This window comes from Anabrus simplex, chromosome 3 (genome assembly GCF_040414725.1).
Source record: "Anabrus simplex isolate iqAnaSimp1 chromosome 3, ASM4041472v1, whole genome shotgun sequence".
Lineage (NCBI taxonomy): Eukaryota > Metazoa > Arthropoda > Insecta > Orthoptera > Tettigoniidae > Anabrus > Anabrus simplex.
Window position 1 is genome coordinate 128695369 of NC_090267.1, and position 23139 is coordinate 128718507.

General features: G+C 39.2%; 1 protein-coding gene across 1 annotated transcript in view; it reads right to left on the minus strand.

Annotated features, from left to right (window-relative positions):
* Positions 1-23139, minus strand: part of LOC136867094 (xylosyl- and glucuronyltransferase LARGE1) — a 145235-nt gene that overhangs the window by 69523 nt on the left and 52573 nt on the right. The window contains exons 7-8 of the mRNA XM_067144196.2: positions 10262-10511; positions 2255-2422 (exon numbers count right to left, since the gene is read on the minus strand). Of these exons, the coding sequence (XP_067000297.1) occupies positions 2255-2422; positions 10262-10511 (418 nt within the window). The remainder of the gene's footprint in view (positions 1-2254; positions 2423-10261; positions 10512-23139) is intronic.

Below are 23139 nucleotides of genomic sequence, written 5' to 3' on the forward strand. Positions count from 1 at the left end.
TAATATCCTCCCTGCATTAAATGGAGCATCTTCAGAATTCAACAAGCTGCCGGGAGCAATCACCGAGTAGGAGACGATTGGCTTTCCCCCGGTGGAGTCATTTAGGGTTGTGGAAGAAGTCAGAAGAAATTTTGACCGAACCTCTGGGAAGGTAGCCGCTGTCAGCAAAAAGTTCCATAAGAGTCCTGCAGAAGAATCCATGATGGAAAATGACGGTAAAAGTAGCCGGGGTGCTACGAGGTGAGGTAGATGAAGCAGTTGAACTAAAACCAGATGAAGTGGCTTCATTGAAGTTTTGACCAATCACTTTCTGTGATGTTGAGAGATTTCTCTCAGAACAAAACATTCTGCCCGACAGGAGAACAAGATTGTTACTGGAAAACATTGAAACGTTGCTTGTTGTAAATTCCTTTTATAGTAATTGAGCGTGTTATTGAATTATAAGTATTTTTTCATGCCTATTTTACATGTTAGTGCCTATTTACATGCCTATTTTGACTAATTTAAGAGCCTATATGCCTGCCTATTTTAACTGTTTTCAGTGCCTATGATTCTTGTCTCTATAGTTTATAATATCAGCTATTCAATACATTAGAATTTCAAAGTCATAGTCAGTCAACACTTACCCCGAACAAGTAGCTTCTCAGCGGCATATCGGGTATGTAATACTAACATATACTCTTTTTTACTTACATACTGTAGACCCTTTCTTTTAAACACCAATTTAATAATAATATCTCGATTACAAATAACTTCCACTCCATTCACCACAGCTTTTAACAACATGCTAGCATCCAGCATGCATCGGCACCAACATGGCGTGCCACTACAGCTCCACTTCACAGACAGAATTGAAGATGACAAATCCTAGCCGTGACACTCCTACTCAGTAATAGAGTACTTTCACATTTATTCTTTTTCACTAGGCCAGCATCACAAACCAAAACTTCGTCCCAATGTTCTTCATGTTTTCAATTACGACAATACCTCCGTTTAAAGTCTCATTAATCATTCTCACGCTGGTATTTTTCAAATAACATTACAGTTAGCAAGAAGTTAACAAAACTCAATTTAAGAGAGTGATTCTAACCCCGCAACATCTTCCCTGAAAAAAACATTATCAACAAATAACGGCCGTCATTGTGGCCATTCACAATGCACCATGTACTTAACGACCTTTCTTCAAATACACCGAAATTATGCCTGAACATTACGACACCCAATCAAATTTCCTTCCATGCCAGCCAAATTCACCATTGCTTATGGCGCCATATTCACGAACCCGGGACTTCAACCCAGACAGCTTTCAGTATGACTACTCTCCTAATGAAGCCTCATTCGGCAATTTCAAAAAAATGTTGGAATATTTTTCCTAGCATTCCAAATAATTATGAATTGAGGTCAAACCACTGCTGAATATTACTATGCAGTTGCCTTGTCAATACTGTGATCATCAACCAATGGGAGAAATTAATGTTATGCACACTGGTGTCAGACATTTTGTATTCTTTCTCCCCAAACTGCTCCCATGTAAATATGTATTATAAGCTTTGTTATTTCCCAACTTTTCAATAGAGTAACTTTAATATTACTGTATAATTACCCTGTCAATACTGTGATCATCAACAAACAGCAGAAATTATTGTTATGCACATTGGTGCCAGACATTTTGTATCCTTTCTCCCCAAACTGCTTCCATGTAAATATATATTATAAGCTTGTAAGTTCCTAAATTTTCTAATAGAGTAGCATCAGTGATTCATGTCAGACCACCACTGCTGGACACTGTTAAAATGCCCTGTGGTCTTACACATTGGTGCCAGTCACTTATCTTTCCCTTAGACTGCCACCATGAAAATATGTTAAGTTAACCTTTGTAAGACATACCCTAACATTTTGACGCTGTTATCCTTCACAACTGATAATTACAGCCAACGGCTGATATGTTGGTATCCATATTATCACCGAACATTGTTTTTCTCATTGACTATCCCTACTGTAATATGTCAATATTATTTTTTAGTAATTACAATTTAATTACAAATCAGGTATCTGATTTATACCTTGAGGTAGTACTGTGACTGATGATGCCTTCAATGAAAGGTGAAACATGTCTCATATGGAAATAAAGATAAATTCCTAATTGCTTAAAATTTTAATGTATTGAATAGGTGATATTATAAACTAATTTAGCATACTACATGAACTACAGTAGTACATAATTATGAACTTAAGGCCCTGAAGCATGTCTCACCTTGCTAAGCTCTCTCTCCTTCAGAGATGTCTTGGTGTTGTTGCAACCGAAGAGTTCTCTTCTCAACAGGTTACCATCGTACTCCAGAAAAGTTAAGTACAAGTTACGAAAAAACTCTACATGCTTGTTTTTAACCTTCAGCTTCTTAGGTGAGTTCCAATGAATGACCTGAAAAACATGCTTAATTAATGAACAGAACATAGCACAATCCTCAGTAACATAATACAGTATTATATATCATATTTCAAAAATACCAATCCACCCTACTTCAAAAACTAATTAATTTTGATTTAATGTCAAAGGCAGGATGTAACAGATGTTTCTTCATACCGAACTCTTGTATATTTCACATTATTTGTAGTGCACAAAACAAATGTCAAAGATTAAATCACATATAAAATATAACATAGAGAAGAAGGGAGGAAAACCAGGAGATGTACTTAAAAAAAGAAGAAGAGTGGTGGGGAGATAGGCAGCAATGGAGGTCCTTGGTTCACAACCCAATCCAGGAAGCTGGAAACTGGAAATGAAGATGATTATAAAATATTTGACTAATTTTTTTTAAATGCTTATTTATGAACTCTACTATTATCCACATGTGCCCAAAACAATAAAGTATTACTCTATTCACAGTCACTATGACTGCATATAAACAAACACCATATGCATACGGGTTCTATTCAGCTTTTTACATTGGCCCAACCACTAACACACAAGCCGAACATCTATTTGGTCTCTTTTGTACCCACAAGTCTCCGAACACTGATCTCTTCTGAATCCGTTCACACCCCGCTCCCCCAAGCAATGATTCATTATTTTCCTGTCAAAGTCCAGGAACATTAACCCTTTTCTCCCTCCTTTGCCTGAGCGGCATCAACTGGTGCTAAGGATTAAGTAGCACCCAGCCTTAGACCTCAAGCCAATAGCTGATTTACCGCTAACTGATCTGGAAGTGTTGCACATTTGCAGCATCTCGCCTACGTCATTCTAAACAAGTCATGGTATATGCACAAACGATACACCAAAATAATCAGGTGAACTGAATTTTTTCCAGACAATTTGCATTTTATAACTCAGCTCCTTTCAAAAGCACAGTGTATTTTAATTTCAAAATTTGATTTGATTACACATCAAATTAAAATGAGCATTAGCACAAGTTGCCATAAATGTTTGTAGTTTTGTTCATAAAAGGGTTAGGATGCAGTAACACCACACAAGTTCCAATTGTTTCTTCCTTCATTTCATGCTTACCAGTAAAACACGAAAACTAAATGAACTTCCAGATTTAAATGTACTGATAAACTGTGATTACTGTAATTAAAAAAAAAAGAAAAAACAACCAAAATACTACAAATTGCATGCCTTTACCACCATGTGCTCTGTAACAGAATAAATTAAACCTCACTATTGGTGCATGTGCGGTATGGTGTACGGTATATCAGCTGACTTCACGACGAAGTTTCCAGCTGTGCCATATGTAAAGATTGAAGCAAAGTCAGAAACAACTTCTTCCAATTTAAATGAAAAAATCTAAATGGGGCTGCTTCCAGGTCACGATTGCAAGCTTTGACGTAAAATATGTCCAGTGTGATAGGTGTTACCAAAATATAGTGCAATACTGATCTGAAATGTTTCCAGCACTGGGGCAGTAGACTTGCTTGACTGTAGCTCCAGTAACAAAATCTCACCCCATGATACACGGGTGCCATAACTTCGATACCCTCATAAATAGCACTTTTTATGATCGGCATTGCTGATCTTGGATTGTTTAAATAAGCCATTCTATAGTCTCAAATGCATTTTCAATAACTTTGAAGCCATTTATTGTACTCATGTTATAATTGAGACACTTTTTGCACTTCTTTACACTTCAAATTCCTCACGTCTTTCATCGTTGTAACTTTTTTGCCATATACGTCTAAAAATCACAGAGACAAATCAAACACCACCTCAAATGACATGCTACCAACTAGAATCAACAGCTACACTAATTGTTAGCTGTACGGTCTGACAATTTTAGTACCTCAAGATGGCAGTGCTATTGTATCAACCATATATGCCATACGGAGGTCAGACTCTTGTTACTGGACACAATAATTCTTTTTTCTTTACAACGAGGTACTGGATGGCATGTGTTGTCAAGAAGTTATGTCGATTTCAAAACTTTTATGTTTCTGTAATGTTTACCAGCCCAAATTAGTCCTGAAACTATAGACATGTTCTTTGTCAAAATATTATGTATACTTCAAAGGAAATTTTTTTGTTCATATCTGAAGATTTCTTCTCAGTTTATAACTGTCAGGCTCTCAGTCTGTAGAAAATAATTTATGAATAAATAACACCTGCTCGCAAGGATCCGCCCACCCTTTCCCCCCCCCCCTCCGTGTCATTCACCGCCTCAGCCACACCGGTATAATACTATAAGTAGAAAAGTCAGTCAAGCTAGAGTTGCTGGAACATGCACCATACGAATAAGTACCGCCTTAGGCATTTTTGACATGCGGGAAGTCTCATGCACAATACCCTCTTTAACATTTTGTTTCAGGTAAAACGCGATCATTTCTTCGAACAAATGTTTCAACAGGGTTAATAACACCCACTTGACCGTCTTTTGGATCCAATTTATTACCGTACTAACATAACTAAACACTGACATCAGCTAGCTTTGACATAACATTCATCCTTAGCAACGTCTCCACAAGAAGTCCCATCTTCCTTTCTACGACTTTCTGATAAATCAACTGTACATATTTTAACACATTTGATACGTGCACACTTCTATTTTAAATAACTGACATTGATTTTACTATAAACTTGAACTCATGCTATGGGAATGGAGTAAACATCCCCCTTGGATGATTGTGCTTTTACGCTCAAGGCCGTCACAGTCCTAATGACGTATAAGAAGAGGATCCATTTTGGTTTTAAACGCTTAAATATTCATGATTAACCACGTTATAATCTTAAAAAATTGTTAATTCACAGTATTTTTTAACATACTTTCTGTGCAATATCCCTATTTTAGATGCTATAGTCCAAACATTTTATGAGATCATTGTCCAACATTTTACTCTATAGTTTATAAGATTAGAAAGATCACGTATCCATTAATTTTTAAGATTGATATAGGCTGATGATGCCCATAAAAAAAGGGTGAAACATGTACCTACGACTTTTATGTATTGTGTATAAATTTTAACCACGTGAAATAGTGGATTGTATTGTATTGTATTGTATTGAACAGGTGGATCTATAAATATTATAATAATATTTGGGATATATATGCAAGCTCACAGCCGCACGCCCCTAACCACACGGCCAACTCGTCCAGTCACTTTCTCTTGAATGCAAGCTGACAGCTATGTGACCCAACTAGTGACCAGGTTAGGTATAGAAGGTTTCCATGCCTCACTGTGCTGGCTACATAAATTTAAGATTAGACATGGAATTAGCACCAAGCATGTGGGGAGAAAATAACAAGCTTTGACATTAATACTATAAGTATGTGGAAAGGAAGTAGTTCGAAGGAACTGACATCCCAGTATGACCCCAAAAATACATATTTAATGCTGTTGAGACCGGTCTCTTCTTAATTTAATGCCTGACCAAACAATAGCATCCAAAGAAGAGAACTACCGAAACGGGAAGCACAGTAAAGAACATGTGACAGTGCTGCTGTGAGCAAATAGTGACAGAACAGCTGCCTCTTTTAACCCATTCAACATTGATCTTTTAAATCTCCTGCTGGTACTAGTATGTTGCTGGATAGGCCTTGTGATTTCACTTTGTGGAGTTAATCAGAAAACAATTCATATCTTTGGCCATTTTTATCATGCTTTTATGTAACTAAAACTACAGTGATAGTGAATATTTTTTCTACATGCTTAGAAAGTTAGGCTTACTACATCAATATTTAAGGTATTATATTTATAGTTTCATCTCAAAGATATTGTTTTGTTAGTTAGAAGATGCCAACAGTAGTTTAAAAATTGTATTCAGACTGTACAATCTATGCACTCAGACATTTCTGCTTGTGCTATGAAAGAAGCTTATATAAATTTCAATGTCAGCAATATCATTTCCTCATTCTCTAGTACATGTGCTGGCTAGCGTCTCGCTATGAAAAACAAAAGCAAACTGTCATAGTCTGACACATCTGTTGATCTTCCAATAATAGCAATAACATATTAATAGCACATGAGATTACACAAATAACATAGGTACTCTGAATATTTAGATCAGTTCACTCATAAACATGGTTTCAAAAAGCAGAGGTGCCTCGAGTGGTTTGCAATGTGTAGCGAGTATTAGTGACGCAGAAATCATGCCGGACTTTATTACTATACCAGATAATGTCAGCAATACAGATTTCAACTTTGGTGACGTGATTTAGAAAACAGTATTGGAGAAACTGTTAGTTCCAGTGGCAAAGGAAATGAGTATGCATTTTCCTGTATGGTCGAGGGAGGAGTCATGTGGAGCACAGGCAAGAACTGCATGAATATAATACCTCATAGATACACGGATGGAATGGCAGGTGTTCAAACATACACATGCCTAACTGAAGTGGTATAAGTACTGTTCCTTTCAGTGCATCAAGTTGCTCTTGTACTTCTTTGTTGCTGTTCATTCGCCAGACCACCAATATCGTCTGCAAATAGTAATAATTTAATTTCCCTATTCCTAAGTGCTTCCTTCCGTTGTCTCCATTACAAAGATGTTGGACATAGCTGTTTATAGCAACTTGGTGATTCCGAGAGCCCTAAATGTGCGGAAGAGAATGACGTCTTCTCAATTTCTGTCTCGTGGTAGTGCACCCCCTGATGGAACAGCACCATGTGCCGCACCCATCCACATGGGATAAAATATTAAATAGTGAAACTCTGTTAGAAGTTTTTCAAGGGACAGCAAAAAAAAAAAAAAAAAAAAAAAAAAAACTTCTTAAGCAGGAAACTTCTTAAAAGGTGTAATGCCCAAAAACTTATTCTGTAATTTGAAATACATGTGAAACACACCATCAACAGATTTCCTTGTTTGTGAATAATACCGAAATAGGCTGATATATAAGAGCTGCTAACAGAAAGCCACAATACAAAAATTTGCCACAAATTGTTTTGTAAACGATGCCGGCTCGATTTTTAAAGCAGTCCAGCCAGCCATTCGACGCGGTAAAAGGTACCCTTAATTTGCATCCAATTTTTCGGCTTTCTCCTTCACAATAGTCCCACTCAAAAGTATGTTTAAACTTCGCTGCTGTTTAAACCACATTAGCAGAGCTTGTTCTATTTCATCATACTTTTCAGATTTAACTTCGTTGCAATTTGCTGAAGTATTCCCTGCAGAAGCAAAGATCTCTTCTTTCTTCGCTACAATGCCGTTCAAAGTAGACGGCGGCATCTCCAGCTCCTTTGCCAAAGCAACACGGGAATGTGTAGATCACTTTCCTTATAATCTCCACTTTGTCTTTTATTGTTAGTGCCTTTCGCTTGATCTCTTTCCTCTGAGTTCCGCTCATTTTCACGTAAAACGTTTGTATGTTGATATTACAAGTATAACTAAACTTCACCGACTCCTATTCATACTAATTACGATGCTACACTATGCTTGACAATCCGTAGCTTAGGCTTACAAGACGCAAAGACAAGGCAGTTTGTTAGCATGAGTTTTCTATCTTCCTCACACCCCCGACACCTGCTTCAAAGATAACGACAGCAAATGGGAAATCTGGCAACCTGCTTCAAAGATAACGACAGCAAATGGGAAATCTGGCAACTTATTCTTAGAGATTCTTAGAACCTAGGTCTAAATTGCCCCTGCATTCCTACTGGTTGTCACGGCAACGGGCGTAGTTTCTGGCTGTTTCGCAAGTACTGCATGGCCAAGCCAGTATTGAGTTTATTTTCACGCTTTAATCCTCTTCATGCCATAGGTAATGAAGAAAAGAAACAACAGGTTCGAAGTTGCAGAAATGAGTGCATGGAAAAGTATCTAGGGTATTGCGTGGGAGTGATAAAGGCGCAGTAGCAACGCTAGCACATCTAAACGTAAACAGTTTCCTTCCCTGCGAGAATTTTATTTCATGTCTCCTCATCCTTGTGCTACGTTCTAATGCGATGTAATAATTACGAGTGACACGATAATACAATGTTTAGCTCGTATAAAGGAAAAATTAAAAATAACTTTCAATTTTATGCCAACACGTGGTACTGCAATGCCTCTGTGTGCCTCCCACCAACACCCAGTTGGCTATCAACATTCGTTCAACTTCGTAGACGATCGGGATCTTTCGGCTGGCTGTTTGACGGCATGTGTATCAACTGGCTGCTGGCAAGTCGGCTGTTTCCTGCATAGAGTCGGGTAGTTGTTTTTGTTCACCTCACTAATAATGGACACGGAAAATCTTATCAGTTTAGTTCAAAAACGTAATTTCCTCTACGACAAGACCCATAAGTATTATTGCAACAACAACGTAAGAGAGAATGCCTGGAAGGAAATAAGCAAGGGAATGAAAAATCAAACAGGTTAGAATATTTCATTTTGTGGTAGATTAACAGTAATGTTGTGGACAAATACACTTTACGGTTTTTAATTAATGTTTAGGCCACCTCGATAAATGACTTCACCCTGTCGCGGCCCGCAAATTACTGCATTAAAGTTTTATCAAACCATCCATTGCGTGCTTCATGTTTTCCACGTAGAATCCCGTTTGATTCTATTCTGCTAGATGGAACGGTGGAGTGGAAATTTCGACTGATGGGTTCGATTCGATTTCACAAGGTCAGAGTGAGCATCTGGTGTCCATGTTGTCACAGCATGACGTCGTATGGCCTTAGCAAGCCCGCACAGGTTCCGTGACACCAGAGACATACCGCGAGCGCGCGAAGGGTCTAACACAGGGTGCAACTTGCGTGGAGACTGGAGGGTTCAAACCATGGGCTGCTTTGAGCGAACGTTTTCTATCTCAAGGGGCTCTAAAATCTGAACTGTTTAACCGGGAAATATATTTACAACAGAACACTTTAAACGGGAAAAATATACATATATCTTAATGCAACTGATCAAGGGACCAAGAATATCACACTTCTTAGGCAGGAAAACTTCTTATGCGGGAACTTCATAACCGAGTTTCATTGTAAATAAATATCGCCCTTTAGGCTAAAAGAGAGATATTTAATCTCCAAGATTCCATCCACAGACAAGAAAAAATATGCTAGCCGCCGATGTGTGCTGTGTCAGAAAAAAAGACATTAGGAAAGACATAAGAACAACATGCACTGCCTGCAGAAATATACCCTTTTGCTTCAACCCCTATTTTGAGGCATATCATACTAAACTCAACAAGTGAAGTCAAAATATAAAAACATTTTAATTTTAAGAACAGTATTTTTCACAAAACATTCAGTATAATTCAAAGAATGTGAAAGAGTGAAAGCAAAGAGGACACCGCGGTAGAATGAGGTGAGGGTGGTAGTATGTTGTGATGTACCAGAGCAAAGGTGGTTACCAGAAGACTTAAAATTAGATACTGGGATCAGGTCCAGAAAGATATGAGAAGGTTGGAAATCAATCAATCAATCAATGAGAGAGAGAGAAAATCCACAAGGGAATAAGGGGTATTGTACGGTAACAGCATCAAATAGCTAGTAATTTTCGCACTATTTGTCTTAGGATAAAATGAGCTTATATATTTTTTAATTTTTCAGGAAAACTTTATTTTTCTTTACATATACCGTATAAATGGTGATTTACCATTGGCAATGAATCATGTTGCTGCTGTTGTAATATTACTTTTTTCCTTCTAGAATTTTAAATGTATTGTATTCTATGAGATTGCTTGCAAAGTTAGACATATTCGTAATCATATTGCAACCATATATGTAGCAGAATATGTAAAATGGTGAAATCTCCATTGCACTGAAACAGTAAGGATGTGATAGTCACTAACTTGTATACTACTTTTCAAACCGAAAATAGAACAAAGGATCTTAGTTAGGCAAGTGTCCCTACCTTAAGATCAGTAACTTCTGTGTAACACAATTCACTGCGAGTGTTGTCACTCAGCTGCACATTCCATTGGCACGGTAAATTATACACTAAATATGGATGCTGCTTAATGATAGCATTGAAGATATCTTGGTCTGCTAAGCTGGTGGCCAACATAGTAATGAGATCTTTCTCTGCAATCAGTCTCCAGAGTTGACCCCAGCCTAACTCCCGAAGTTTCTGGAGTTGAAGTAGGATCACTCCCGTGTTATACCTGAAATCATGAAATATTCTATTTACACAAAAACAAATTATGTGAAAGTTCAGTTTTTTTCTTTTCTAAATGATAACTATTATGGGTGTCAAATTTTCAAGAAATTCTTTTTTGCAAGAAAAACATGTATATCAATGTTAAATGAAAAAACATTGACAGTGCTGCTTTCAAACTTATCTTCTTCATCATTATAAGTCATGCTTAGATTAAAACCAAGATTTGGTCATCTATCACATTTGGTCACTTGACAGCCCATGAGATTAAACCAAATCCATTTTCTATTCCTTTAAAAGTGCTCCACACATTCCCTGTGCAATGATCACTCATAGACACTTTGACCCTTAAGAAAAATATGGTAAATCTTGCTGAAACATATTCTTGAATGTTTTATCCACATGTCTTTACAATGAAAAAATTATAAATTCAATTTTCAGTTCTTACTGTCCCAAATACTGTATCTTAGAAATAAAGCAATTATATTTCACACGTTCAAATAACCTCAAATCATCCGAATTAAAGCTTTCACAGTCTGTTGAACTCGAATTGAGCTCTTTGCAAAGGCTGGGCCATGATGTTGCATTGCCTCTATGATAAACAAGACCTGGAAAGGAGCTTACATTCTGAGCATAAAAACTGGACGGATCAAATTCACAATCTCACTGCTAGGTTCCTGTAACTAGATCAACTGTTAACCCCTAAACTGACTTGAATAATGATGATGATACTACATTCAAGGGATCACTTTTAGAGAACTCTCGAGTCCAAATTATGGACATTTAACATAATAATAGTTTTTTTTTTGAGCTAGTTGCTTTACGTCGCACCGACACAGATAGGTCTTATGGCGACGATGGGACAGGGAAGGGCTAGGAGTTGGGAGGAAGCGGCCATGGCCTTAATTAAGGTACAGCCCCAGCATTTGCCTGGTGTGAAAATGGGAAACCACGGAAAACCATTTTCAGGGCTGCCGACAGTGGGGCTCGAACCTACTATCTCCCAAATACTGGATACTGGCCGCCCTTAAGCGACTGCAGCTATCAAGCTCGGTAATAGTAAATTTATTATTATTAGTATTATTATTTATATATTAAAAGAGTTTCCTAAAAACAGCTTGGTTACCCATCTCAAGTTCGAACAATGCACGCCACTAGTTTCAAGATTCCTGTCCTTTTCCTTATCTCTTCTTATCTCTTCATTTCTAATTCTTTCCTTTCTGGTCTCGCCCTCGATACCTCTTAGAAATTTAATCTCTGCTGCCTGTATTCTACTCTCCTCTCGTTTTGTTGTAGACCACGATCCAGCTGCATAGCTTCATAATAGGTTGAATATAATACTTTCTTACATTTCTTTGGGACATCTTGCTTCCACAAAATACCCCTTACACTCTGGTAGAAGCTGTTTGCTTGTATTCTTTTCCCCATTTCCTCAGTTATCTTTCCATCTTCTGTGATCACACTTCCCAAGTACTTAAAACTTTTAACCACTTCCAGAATTTTACCATTCAGTTTTATCTTTCCTCTTCCTTCCTTCCTTCCTTCCTTCCTTCCTTCCTTCCTTCCTTCCTTCCTTCCCCTTGTCATCACTATTGTTTTACTTTTCTCTGTGCTTACCTTCATCCCAAATTTTTCCATCTCTTAATTCCATACATCTATTTATTTTTGCACTCCCATTTCATCCTCACTCCCTATCACTATATCATCTGCAAACAATATGGCTTTTGTTGCCTGTCTTCCCAATCACTGTTTAATGTTCTTATGAATTTCATCCATGACCATGATGAATAGTATGGGGGATAGTACACCTCCCTGTCAGAGACCAGTTTCAACTTTAAACCATTTTGTTTTTCCTATACTAGTCTTCGCACTACTAAAACAATTTTTGTACATAGCTTTTATCCCTCCTCTGTGAACCATGTGACCTTGCCGCGGTGGGGAGGCTTGCGTGTCCCAATGATGCAGATAGCCGAGCCGCAGGTGCAACCATATCGGATGGGTATCTGTTGAGAGACCAGACTAACGAATGGTTCATCGAAAGGGGGGTAGCAGCTTTTCGGTAGTTGCAAGGGCGGCAGTCTAGATGATTGACTGATACGGCCTTGTAATAATACTCAACATGGCTTAGCTGTGTTGATACTGCTACACGGCTGAAAGCAACGGGAGACTACAGCCGTAACCACCTCCCGAGGACATGCAGCTCTCTCTGTATGAAAGATGTACTGATGATGGCTTCCTCCCGGGTAAAATATTCCGGAGGTAAACTAGTCCCCCATTCGGATCTCCGGGTGGGGACTACACGAGAGGGGGCGATCATCAGGAAGATGGATACTGACATTCTGCGAGTCGGAGCGTGGAATGTTAGGAGTTTGAATCGTTGTGGTAGGTTAGAGAATCTGAAAAGGGAGATGGATAGGCTAAAGTTAGATGTAGTTGGTATAAGTGAAGTACGTTGGCAGGAAGAACAGGATTTTTGGTCAGGCGACTACCGAATTATCAACACGAAATCAAACAGGGGTAATGCAGGAGTTGGTTTAATAATGAATAAAAAAATAGGGCAGCGGATAAGCTACTACGACCAGCATAGTGAAAGAATTATTGTCGCCAAGATAGACACCAAACCAATGCCCACCACAATAGTGCAGGTCTATATGCCTACTAGTTCAGCGGATGATGAAGAAATTGAAAGAATATATGAGGAGATAGAAGATTTAATACAATATGTCAAAGGTGACGAGAATCTAATTGTGATGGGAGACTGGAACGCAGTGGTAGGCCAAGGAAGAGAAGGTAGCACAGTAGGAGAATTCGGATTGGGACAAAGGAACGAAAGAGGAAGTCGGCTGGTTGAATTCTGCACTGACCATAACTTAGTCCTCGCCAATACTTGGTTCAAACACCACAAACGACGGCTGTATACGTGGACGAGACCTGGAGACACTGGAAGGTATCAAATAGACTTCATTATGATTAGGCAGAGATTCAGAAACCAGGTGTTGGATTGCAAAACTTTCCCAGGAGCAGACGTGGACTCTGACCACAACTTGTTGGTCATGAAATGCCATCTGAAGTTGAAGAAATTGAAGAAAGGAAAGAATGCAAAAAGATGGGATCTAGACAAGTTGAAAGAAAAGAGTGTGATGGATCGTTTCAAGGAACATGTTGCACAAGGACTAAATGAAAAGGCCGAAAGAAACACAGTAGAGGAAGAGTGGAGAGTCATGAAAAATGAAGTCAGTAGGGCTGCTGAAGAAATGTTAGGAAGGAAGAAAAGATCAACTAAGAATCAGTGGATAACTCAGGAGATACTAGACCTGATTGATGAACGACGAAAATACAAGAATGCTAGAAATGAAGAGGGCAGAAAAGAATACAGGCGATTAAAGAATGAAGTGGATAGAAAGTGCAAGGTAGCTAAGGAAGAATGGCTGAAGGAGAAGTGCAAGGATGTCGAAGGCTGTATGGTCCTGGGAAAGGTAGATGCTGCATACAGGAAAATCAAGGAAACCTTTGGAGAAAGGAAATCTAGGTGCATGAATATTAAGAGCTCAGATGGAAAGCCACTTCTAGGGAAAGAAGACAAAGCAGAAAGATGGCAGGAGCATATCCAACAGTTGTATCAAGGTAACGATGTAGATAATTTGGTTCTGGAACATGAAGAGGCTGTTGATGCTGATGAAATGGGAGACCCAATTTTGAGGTCAGAGTTTGACAGAGCTGTGAGTGACCTAAATAGGAACAAGGCACCTGGAATTGATGATATTCCCTCTGAGTTACTGACTGCCTTAGGAGAAACCAGCATGGTAAGGTTATTTCATTTAGTGTGCAAGATGTATGAGACAGGAGAAGTCCCATCCGATTTTCGGCAGAATGTTGTTATACCTATTCCCAAGAAAGCCGGTGCTGACAGGTGTGAAAACTACCGCACTATTAGTTTAGTATCTCATGCCTGCAAAATTTTAACACGTATTATTTACAGAAGAATGGAAAAACAAGTTGAAGCTGAGTTGGGGGAAGATCAATTTGGCTTCAGAAGAAATGTAGGAACACGTGAAGCAATCCTGACTTTACGTCTGATCTTAGAGGATCGAATCAAGAAGGACAAGCCCACGTACATGGCATTCGTAGATCTAGAAAAGGCATTCGATAATGTTGATTGGACCAGGCTGTTTATGATTCTGAAGATGATAGGGATCAAATACCGAGAACGAAGAATTATCTACAACCTGTATAAAAATCAGTCTGCAGTGATAAGAATCGAGGGCTTTGAAAAAGAAGCTGCAATCCAGAAAGGAGTGAGGCAAGGCTGCAGTTTGTCCCCTCTCCTTTTCAATGTTTACATAGAACAGGCAGTAAAGGAAATCAAAGAGAAATTTGGAAAGGGAATCACAGTCCAAGGAGAGGAAATCAAAACCTTGAGATTTGCCGATGATATTGTTATTTTATCTGAGACTGCAGAAGATCTCGAGAAGTTGCTGAATGGTATGGATGAAGTCTTAGGTAAGGAGTACAAGATGAAAATAAATAAATCCAAAACAAAAGTAATGGAGTGCAGTCGAACGAAGGCAGGTGATGTAGGAAATATTAGATTAGGAAACGAAGTCTTAAAGGAAGTAGATGAATATTGTTACTTGGGTAGTAAAATAACCAACGATGGCAGAAGTAAGGAGGACATAAAATGCAGACTAGCACAAGCAAGGAAGAGCTTTCTTAAGAAAAGAAATTTGCTCACTTCAAACATTGATATCGGAATTAGAAAGATGTTTTTGAAGACTTTTGTGTGGAGCGTGGCATTGTATGGAAGTGAAACATGGACGATAACTAGCTCAGAAAGAAAGAGAATAGAAGCTTTTGAAATGTGGTGTTATAGAAGAATGCTGAAGGTGAGATGGATAGATCGAATCACGAATGAAGAGATACTGAATCGAATTGGTGAGAGGAGAGCGATTTGGCTAAATTTGACGAGAAGAAGAGATAGAATGATAGGACACATCTTAAGACACCCAGGACTTGTTCAGTTGGTTTTTGAAGGAAGTGTAGGTGGCAAGAACGGTAGGGGTAGACCAAGGTATGAATATGACAAACAGATTAGAGCAGATGTAGGATGCAATAGTTACGTAGAAATGAAAAGGTTAGCACAGGATAGGGTGGCATGGAGGGCTGCATCAAACCAGTCTATGGACTGATGACTCAAACAACACAACAGCTTTTATCATCTACACTTCCACTCTGTTAACTTGTTTTTTACCTTATTGTGTCCCATACCAACTGTCAATGTCAGTAAATATCATCACTATGTCTTTTCCAAACTCCCATCTCTTCTCCATCATATGTCTTAATGTAAAGATCAGATCAAATAAAGATACAATGAATAAAGATACAATGAAATGAAATGAAATGAAATGAAATGAAATGAAATGGTGTATGGCTTTTAGTGCCAGGAGTGTCCAAGGACATGTTCGGCTCGCCAGGTACAGGTCTTTTTATTTGACTCCCGTAGGCGACCTACGCATCATAATGAGGATGAAATGATGATGAAGACGACACCTACACCCAACCCCCATGCCAGAGAAATTAACCAATCATGGTTAAAATTCCCGACCCTGCCGAGAATCGAACCTGGGACCCCTGTGACCAAAGGCCAGCACGCTAACCATTATGCCATAAAGCCGGACAAGATACAATTAATAATTTCGAGAAAAGAGTACTGGTCATACTAATTGTAGGCATAATTATGTACGAATGGGTGAGTACACTAACTGATTGAGCAACTGTTTCTGTATGTTTCTCACCAACAAACGATACAGTCCTTTTCACTTTCATTCGGGCACGAAACCACTCTAATCAGTATTGTATATTGAAGAAGGGGTGTAGTCTAAAAATCACTCTGTAGCTGGTTCCACAAATTTCTTTGCAACTTTATCTTTTTTGTCTTCTTCTTGCAGATACGTACGGGATACAAAATTCGTAATTTATCTGCTTTTTATTCTGTACTTTTTCTTTAAACAACTCAATAACTAGCACATGCACTAAAATTAGTTCACCCCATTGAAATCTCTCTTGAAATTTCCAAGGTGCAGGTCTTCATCGCATACATTCCACTTCAGTCTTCTTGCTTCTGTAAAGAGAAAAAATAATTTTGTATGCATCAATTTCCTGTGTTCAATGGGGCTTACTGATGTAGATTCTAATTGGTTCTTCCACCTGTACAGTTGTCGTAGTGACGTCACCTTACGACAACTTTTGCAAACAGTAGTTAATGCACACACATCCCTCCCTATTTCATCACAAATTTACAGCTTTTCTCTTGTATGCAAGATCTACAGTTTGTTTCACTTTCTTCTGTGGACTGGAAGCATAGCTTTAACTAGTAGATTTGCTAGGTGACTGCAGTGTCTCTTCACTGGATTGACGGGAATCAGACTCGGGGCTCAAAATCGGACCCGTAACACATCTTGTTCCTGGCGATGGTGTGCTGCCTTCTCTTTCAGATAGAGCAGATGACGTGTCGTTGCTTCCACTATCACTTTCACTGTCACTATTTCTCTTCAGACACGACTCCGAGATGATGCTGGCACCCAAGGGATGATTTTCAATTAGCTTGATCACACGTCGACCCATCTCCCTTTCTTCCAAAGTTATTTCACGGGAAGAGTAGAAACCTTTTTCACGGAAATAACATAAAGCATACTCTAGAACATTAGCCAGGTTCAAGACTGCTCTTTCAAATGAACATGTGTCAACTGGCTAGCGCAGAAAGCTCAAGGTAACCCAGTCACTTCAGCTGGTCACCAGGGCTGCCCACGTCGAGCTATACGCTAAAGCATACAAATTCCATTAGACATTTCCGTATCGATTTAAGGACCTTACTGATCGAAATAGCAGCTGAATTTTTGTACATTGCTTTCTTATGAACCTATCATCCTCTCTACCAAATTTCATTGTTGATTTAGATATGACAGTACGGGCAGTTTCCTTGTAAGCCTTGTTGAATAAGGCCATATCAGTCAATCATTTAGACTGCCGCCCTTGCAACTTCTGAAAGGCTACTACTCCCCTTTCGATGAACCATTCATTAGTCTGGTCCCTCAACAGATACCCATCTGATATGGTTGCACCTGTGGCTCAGCTATCTGCTTCACTGGGACGCGTAAGCCTCCCCACCGCGGCCAGGTCACACGGTTTGCAGGGGAGGTCCATTGTATTAAATCTATGTAAAAATACCTCACTCATCGCATCACAAATTTTTGCTACAACTGCTTAGTATGATCACATTTGCCCTGAAAATGAAATGGTGTATGCCTTTTAGTGCCGGGAGTGTCCAAGGACAAGTTCGGCTCATCAGATGCAGGTCTTCTGATTTGACGCCCATAGGAGACCTGTGCATCATGATGACGTTGAAATGATGATGAAGACGACACATACATCCAGCCCCTGTGAGAGCAAAATTAACTAATTATGGTTAAAATTCCCGACCCTGCCGGGAATCAAACTTGGGACCCGTGTGACCAAAGGCCAGCACGCTAACCATTTACCAATGGAGCCGGACACATTAGCCATGAAAAAGTTCTTTGTTTTCCCTTGTGAAAGGAACCTTATTTCCAGCACAGGTAAGAGTCCTCACAGCAGGAGGGAGGTCAGGGTTTTTGCTATAACCACTCAGTACGATCACATTAGCCCAGAAAATGTTCTTTGTTTTCCCTTGTGAAAAGAACATTATTTCTAACACAGGTAAGAGTCTTCACTACAGGAGGCAGGTCAGGGAAAGTTGCGTGATAATAGGAAAAAGCCTTGAATTCCTGCACTTCACAGGATAAATTGTACCTTCGGGGAGTAAGCTGTTAGCCTCGGGAGAGTTCAATTTTGCTTGCTGGTTAGCAGTGAGATTGCTGGATAAGAATTTTTGTGCTTTTATTCTGCATTCCAGATAGAAATAACAGAAATTTTTTCTGTGTTGAGTGGTACAGCAAAGGGTAGCAAATATTTATCACGTTGCCTTTCCAGGTCGTCCGTTATCTAGCAGACAAAGGTTGTTATTCTAAGTACAAAAACAACCCAGATGAAAAATGTATTTTTTTTTTTTTTTTTTTTTGCTAGGGGCTTTACGTCGTACCGACACAGATAGGTCTTATGGCGACGATGGGATAGGAAAGGCCTAGGAGTTGGAAGGAAGCGGCCATGGCCTTAATTAAGGTACAGCCCCAGCATTTGCCTGGTGTGAAAATGGGAAACCATGGAAAACCATTTTCAGGGCTGCCGATAGTGGGATTTGAACCTACTATCTCCCGGATGCAAGCTCACAGCCGCACGCCTCTACGCGCACGGCCAACTCGCCCGGTAAAATGTAATTTTAACCTGAAGTGAGATAAAATACTAGTATTATTGTAAGACAGAAGACCCTCTTTTCTTTTCCTATTGTATTAACGTCACACTAACACATCAAAGGTTTCTGACGACACAAAGACAGGAAAGGCAAGGATTATGAAGGTAGCGGCCATGGCCTTAAGGTACAGCCCCAGCATTTGCCTGGTGTGAAAATGGTAAAACATGAAAAACCATCTTCCGACCTGCTGACAATGGGATTCGCACCCATCTCCCAAACGTAAGCTCACAGCTGCAGAACACTAACCGCACGGCCAACATGCTTGCTGAGAGAAGACTCCTTTACTAACAGCGATACAGTACCAAAATGTCCCTTTATCCACCGCAACCAACAGGCCTACCAAATGATATTGTCACTAAACTTGTAACGTTCCAGACGTTACAGTGTAATTATGTTAATTTTATTATGTGTAATTAATTCAGGAATTTAACGTCATGATATTTATTTGGTATGTAATTGTATTATAATTCATGTTTAATCATTTGCTCACTATCATTTCATTACTTTGTAACTACGACTTATAAACGAGGGCTGAATATCCTAATATTCACTTAGATTCTTGCGACAGTTGGTTAAAATTAACTTGCAGTAGATTTCAGTTATCTTGCCACATCACCGAGGAGGAAGGGAGGACAAATTTAGACATCAAGTTCTGAGAAATGCGAGCACGTGTTCACGCGTCCTAACGTAAGCTACCGTATTTCGACCAGAATTATTCGAACTGATCAACGCCTATATTTTCAAAGGAGCGTCATGTTGCCATGGATACTGATTGAAAGGACGAATAGAAGAACAGTTGATATCTTGTGTGGGACCCATCTACTCTAAAATCTAGAGTGGGGAGAGAAGTGTCATCTGATTGGACCACGTGTAGCGGCCTGTAATTAGCGCGAGAGAAGGTTATAAGAGGGCGTGTTGGAGCTCCAGGGGGTCTCTCTACAACGTCTTATTCGCTTCTGCGAGTCTCTCTACATTATTCTACGATCTTCTACGAGGCTTCTACTTGATTTTCTACTTGATTCTGCGTCTCGATACTTAGAAATTCTGAATGAGGGGTGTATAGCCACTCTCATGAGGAAGTACGTACAGCACGGCTACAAGACCGGTTTGAACCAGTCTAAGTCAATAGATAGTTTTAATCTAGATAGAAATGAAACTTCAGAGAAAATTATCAGTAAAGTTGGAAGGATTCTTAATTGAGTATCCTCTCCATATAACCCAAGGTGGTTCTTCTAACTGTGACATAGGGCTTATCTCCAATCTATGGGATAAAGCATAATAGGGAGTGTTAGTTTTGAAGTCATCTTCCAATTAGTGGTGGGTGCAATTGGCAAGGCAGGAATGGTACTGAGCTGCAGATGAAGAGATATCAAAGACGACCGGTGATGTTCCAGCTGCAAGGATGGAAGCTTTCCAAGGACCAGCAGAACAAGACGACATGGTGAGCAAGCGAGTTAAAGATATTGCAAGTTTTCGCGAAGTAGAGTCATTCAATTTTTTATTAAATTCATTTTCTATGTTAAATTCAGTTCTCGTTAAACCGTCGTCATTCATCTTAAATATAATAAATAGTATTTTTCTAGTTCATTGTAATCAATCTGCCTTAATTAGCCTTTTGATTTCTAATTCTCCTGCTTAATGATTAGTGTACTATCACCTCACCCCTGTGATAAGAGTCTGTCCAAGCTTGATTATAAATTTTATCTTTAAGTCCTCAACTTAAAGATTGGCGCCCTTTGCTTGCTTGGTTGCATTTCTCATTTGATGATTGTTCTCCGAGAGGGGAAGTCACATAAATGCCGCTCCAACGTGTGGCGAGAAAATCATTAAGTACGGAGCAGTTAATGACAGTAACGATATCAGAATTCGTATTATGGGCAAAATTTGGATATCCACGTTTCATTAAGAGTGTTTGATTGTGGGAAGGGTCATGGCTGATCAGACGAAAGAGGAGAGGATGTTGCGTAGTGGACGGGCGATAAAAGGCAATAGCGTATTGAGTTCAGAGGAAGAGTTGTGTAGTCTTGTAGAGGAAATTGAAGATAGAAGTGTAAGTAGTATGGAGAGTGAAGGCAAACAGAAAGAAGTCAGTATGGAGTCAGATGATAGTAGGATGGGGGGCGAAGCGGAAGTCAACACTAACAATGAAAGTAATAATAATGATCAGTTAATGGGAATGATGCAGTTAATGTTAAGTAAGATAGAGGACAGTAAAACTGAAATAAAAAATGAATTGGAACAAATTAAATCTGAGCTTAAAAGTGAATTAGAACAAACTAAAGCTGAATTAAGCAGGGAGATGAGGGAAAATAAGGAGGAAGCGAATCGGAGAATGGACGAACACAGTAGGCAGTTACGCGATCTGGTGGTAAAAAATGAACATTTTAATAAGCGATTAGAGGACCAGAAAAGCGAATATGTACGGCAAGGGAAAAAGGTAGAAGCAAAGTTTGCGGAACAGAGAAGTGAATTCCTGGAATTAATGGGGAAGGAAAACAACTCTACTAGGGAGGAAGTAATGAGGCAGGTCACTAGTATTGATAAGAGAGTTGAGACTCAAAGAGGGGAAATACGGATATTTAAAGACCACGTCCAACAAGAGATTGACACGGTAAAGCTTAGAATAGAAGATGAGACCCGGGCAAGTGAAGAAAGGTTTGCGATAGCGGAAGAGAATAAGATTGAAATTAGGACATTGAAAGAGAAGCAGGTTAATTTGGAGAGAGAAATTGATAGGAGAGACAGAGATGTAGATTGCCGGATGGAGAAAGCAGAAAATAAGTTAAAACAGGTGGCAAAGGATAAACAGGTTTTCACGGGAAGGCAATGTCTAGGAAATAGCTACATTAGGGAAATTGAACTACCTAAATTTAATGGGAAACAAACGAACCCGCTAGATTTTCTTAAGATGATTGAAAAACGATTTGAAAAGCGTCTAGAGGAAGGGTCTATGGACTGGGAAGACGTTATGGAAAATATTGACCATGCTTTTGTAGGAGAAACTCGGTCTTGGTTCATGGTATATAGGCAGACGATGACGAACCTGAAAGAATTCAGAAATAAGTTTAGAGAGAAATTCTGGAATGAAGCGATACAAGCTAGGGAGAGAGAAAGGGTGGTATTTGGGAGGTACAAACAGCATGAAGGAGTTACTATGACCGAGTACTTCCTGGCACATGTCATGATTTGTCAGAACTTAGATGGTATAACCGAGGGGTCTGATGTAGTAAGACTACTTTTAAGACATTTTCCGGACAGGGTGAGAGAAGCGGCCTGTATGCAAAAAGTTGGAACTATTCAGGAGATGGAGAACCTACTAGGCAGTTTTGATGCGTTAGGTAACCTTAGGAGTAGAACGGAGAATATTCAGAACTTTAGTCATCACAACGGAATGAGACATAACGGTAGTACACAGAATCACGAAACTCGTAATCAGTTCAGACCTCAGCAGAACAGCAGGAGAGGAGCATCTGAATATAGGACAGGAAATTCCCAACGGAGGCCAGAGCAATGTACTAATGAGTCCAACGTCAATACACAAAGGGAACCTTTAAACTAACGAGAGGCTGTAATGTTAGGTCAGAATTCCAGCCTAGTAAGAAGGTAGCGAAGTGTCTTGCCATGAAAGTGTTACCATATGACCTCGATGTTAGAGACGATTTGTTGTATGAACCCGAGCAGAATAATGGAGATGCAAGTAATAAAGTAGTCAATCCCGTTGTTAAATTGAAAGTCTGGGGGGCGTGGGTTAAAGTTTTGATTGATTCTGGTAGCCAAATATCATGTATTAGTTCTCAGTGGTATGAGTCATTAGTGAAACAGGGTATTCAGTTGGAGGAAATGCCTGTTAAGTCTACTTTCATCATTACGGCTGTTGGAAAGAGGTCTAAGCAAATTTGTAAACAAGTAGCTGTCACGATCTGTATTAATAATTTTATTAGCGTTCAGATATGTTTGGTAATTCCGCATTTAATATTTGATCTTATCTTGGGATCTGACTGGTTAACGTTAAAATTGGCTCAGTTAAATTACAATGATCTAGTGCTAAATTTGAGGTGGAATAATGAGGATATTAAGGTCAAGTTTGAGGAGGAAATTCAGAGGAAAACGGAAGTTAGTACAGTGTGGAGAATGAAAGAGGTTTCTAAAGTAAATGAAGAGGCTAGTGAGGGCCTGAAGTTGTGTCAGTTGTGGATTCATGAGGATAAAATATGTGGCTTGAAAGAAGCCGTAAGTAGAAATGAGTTGAATG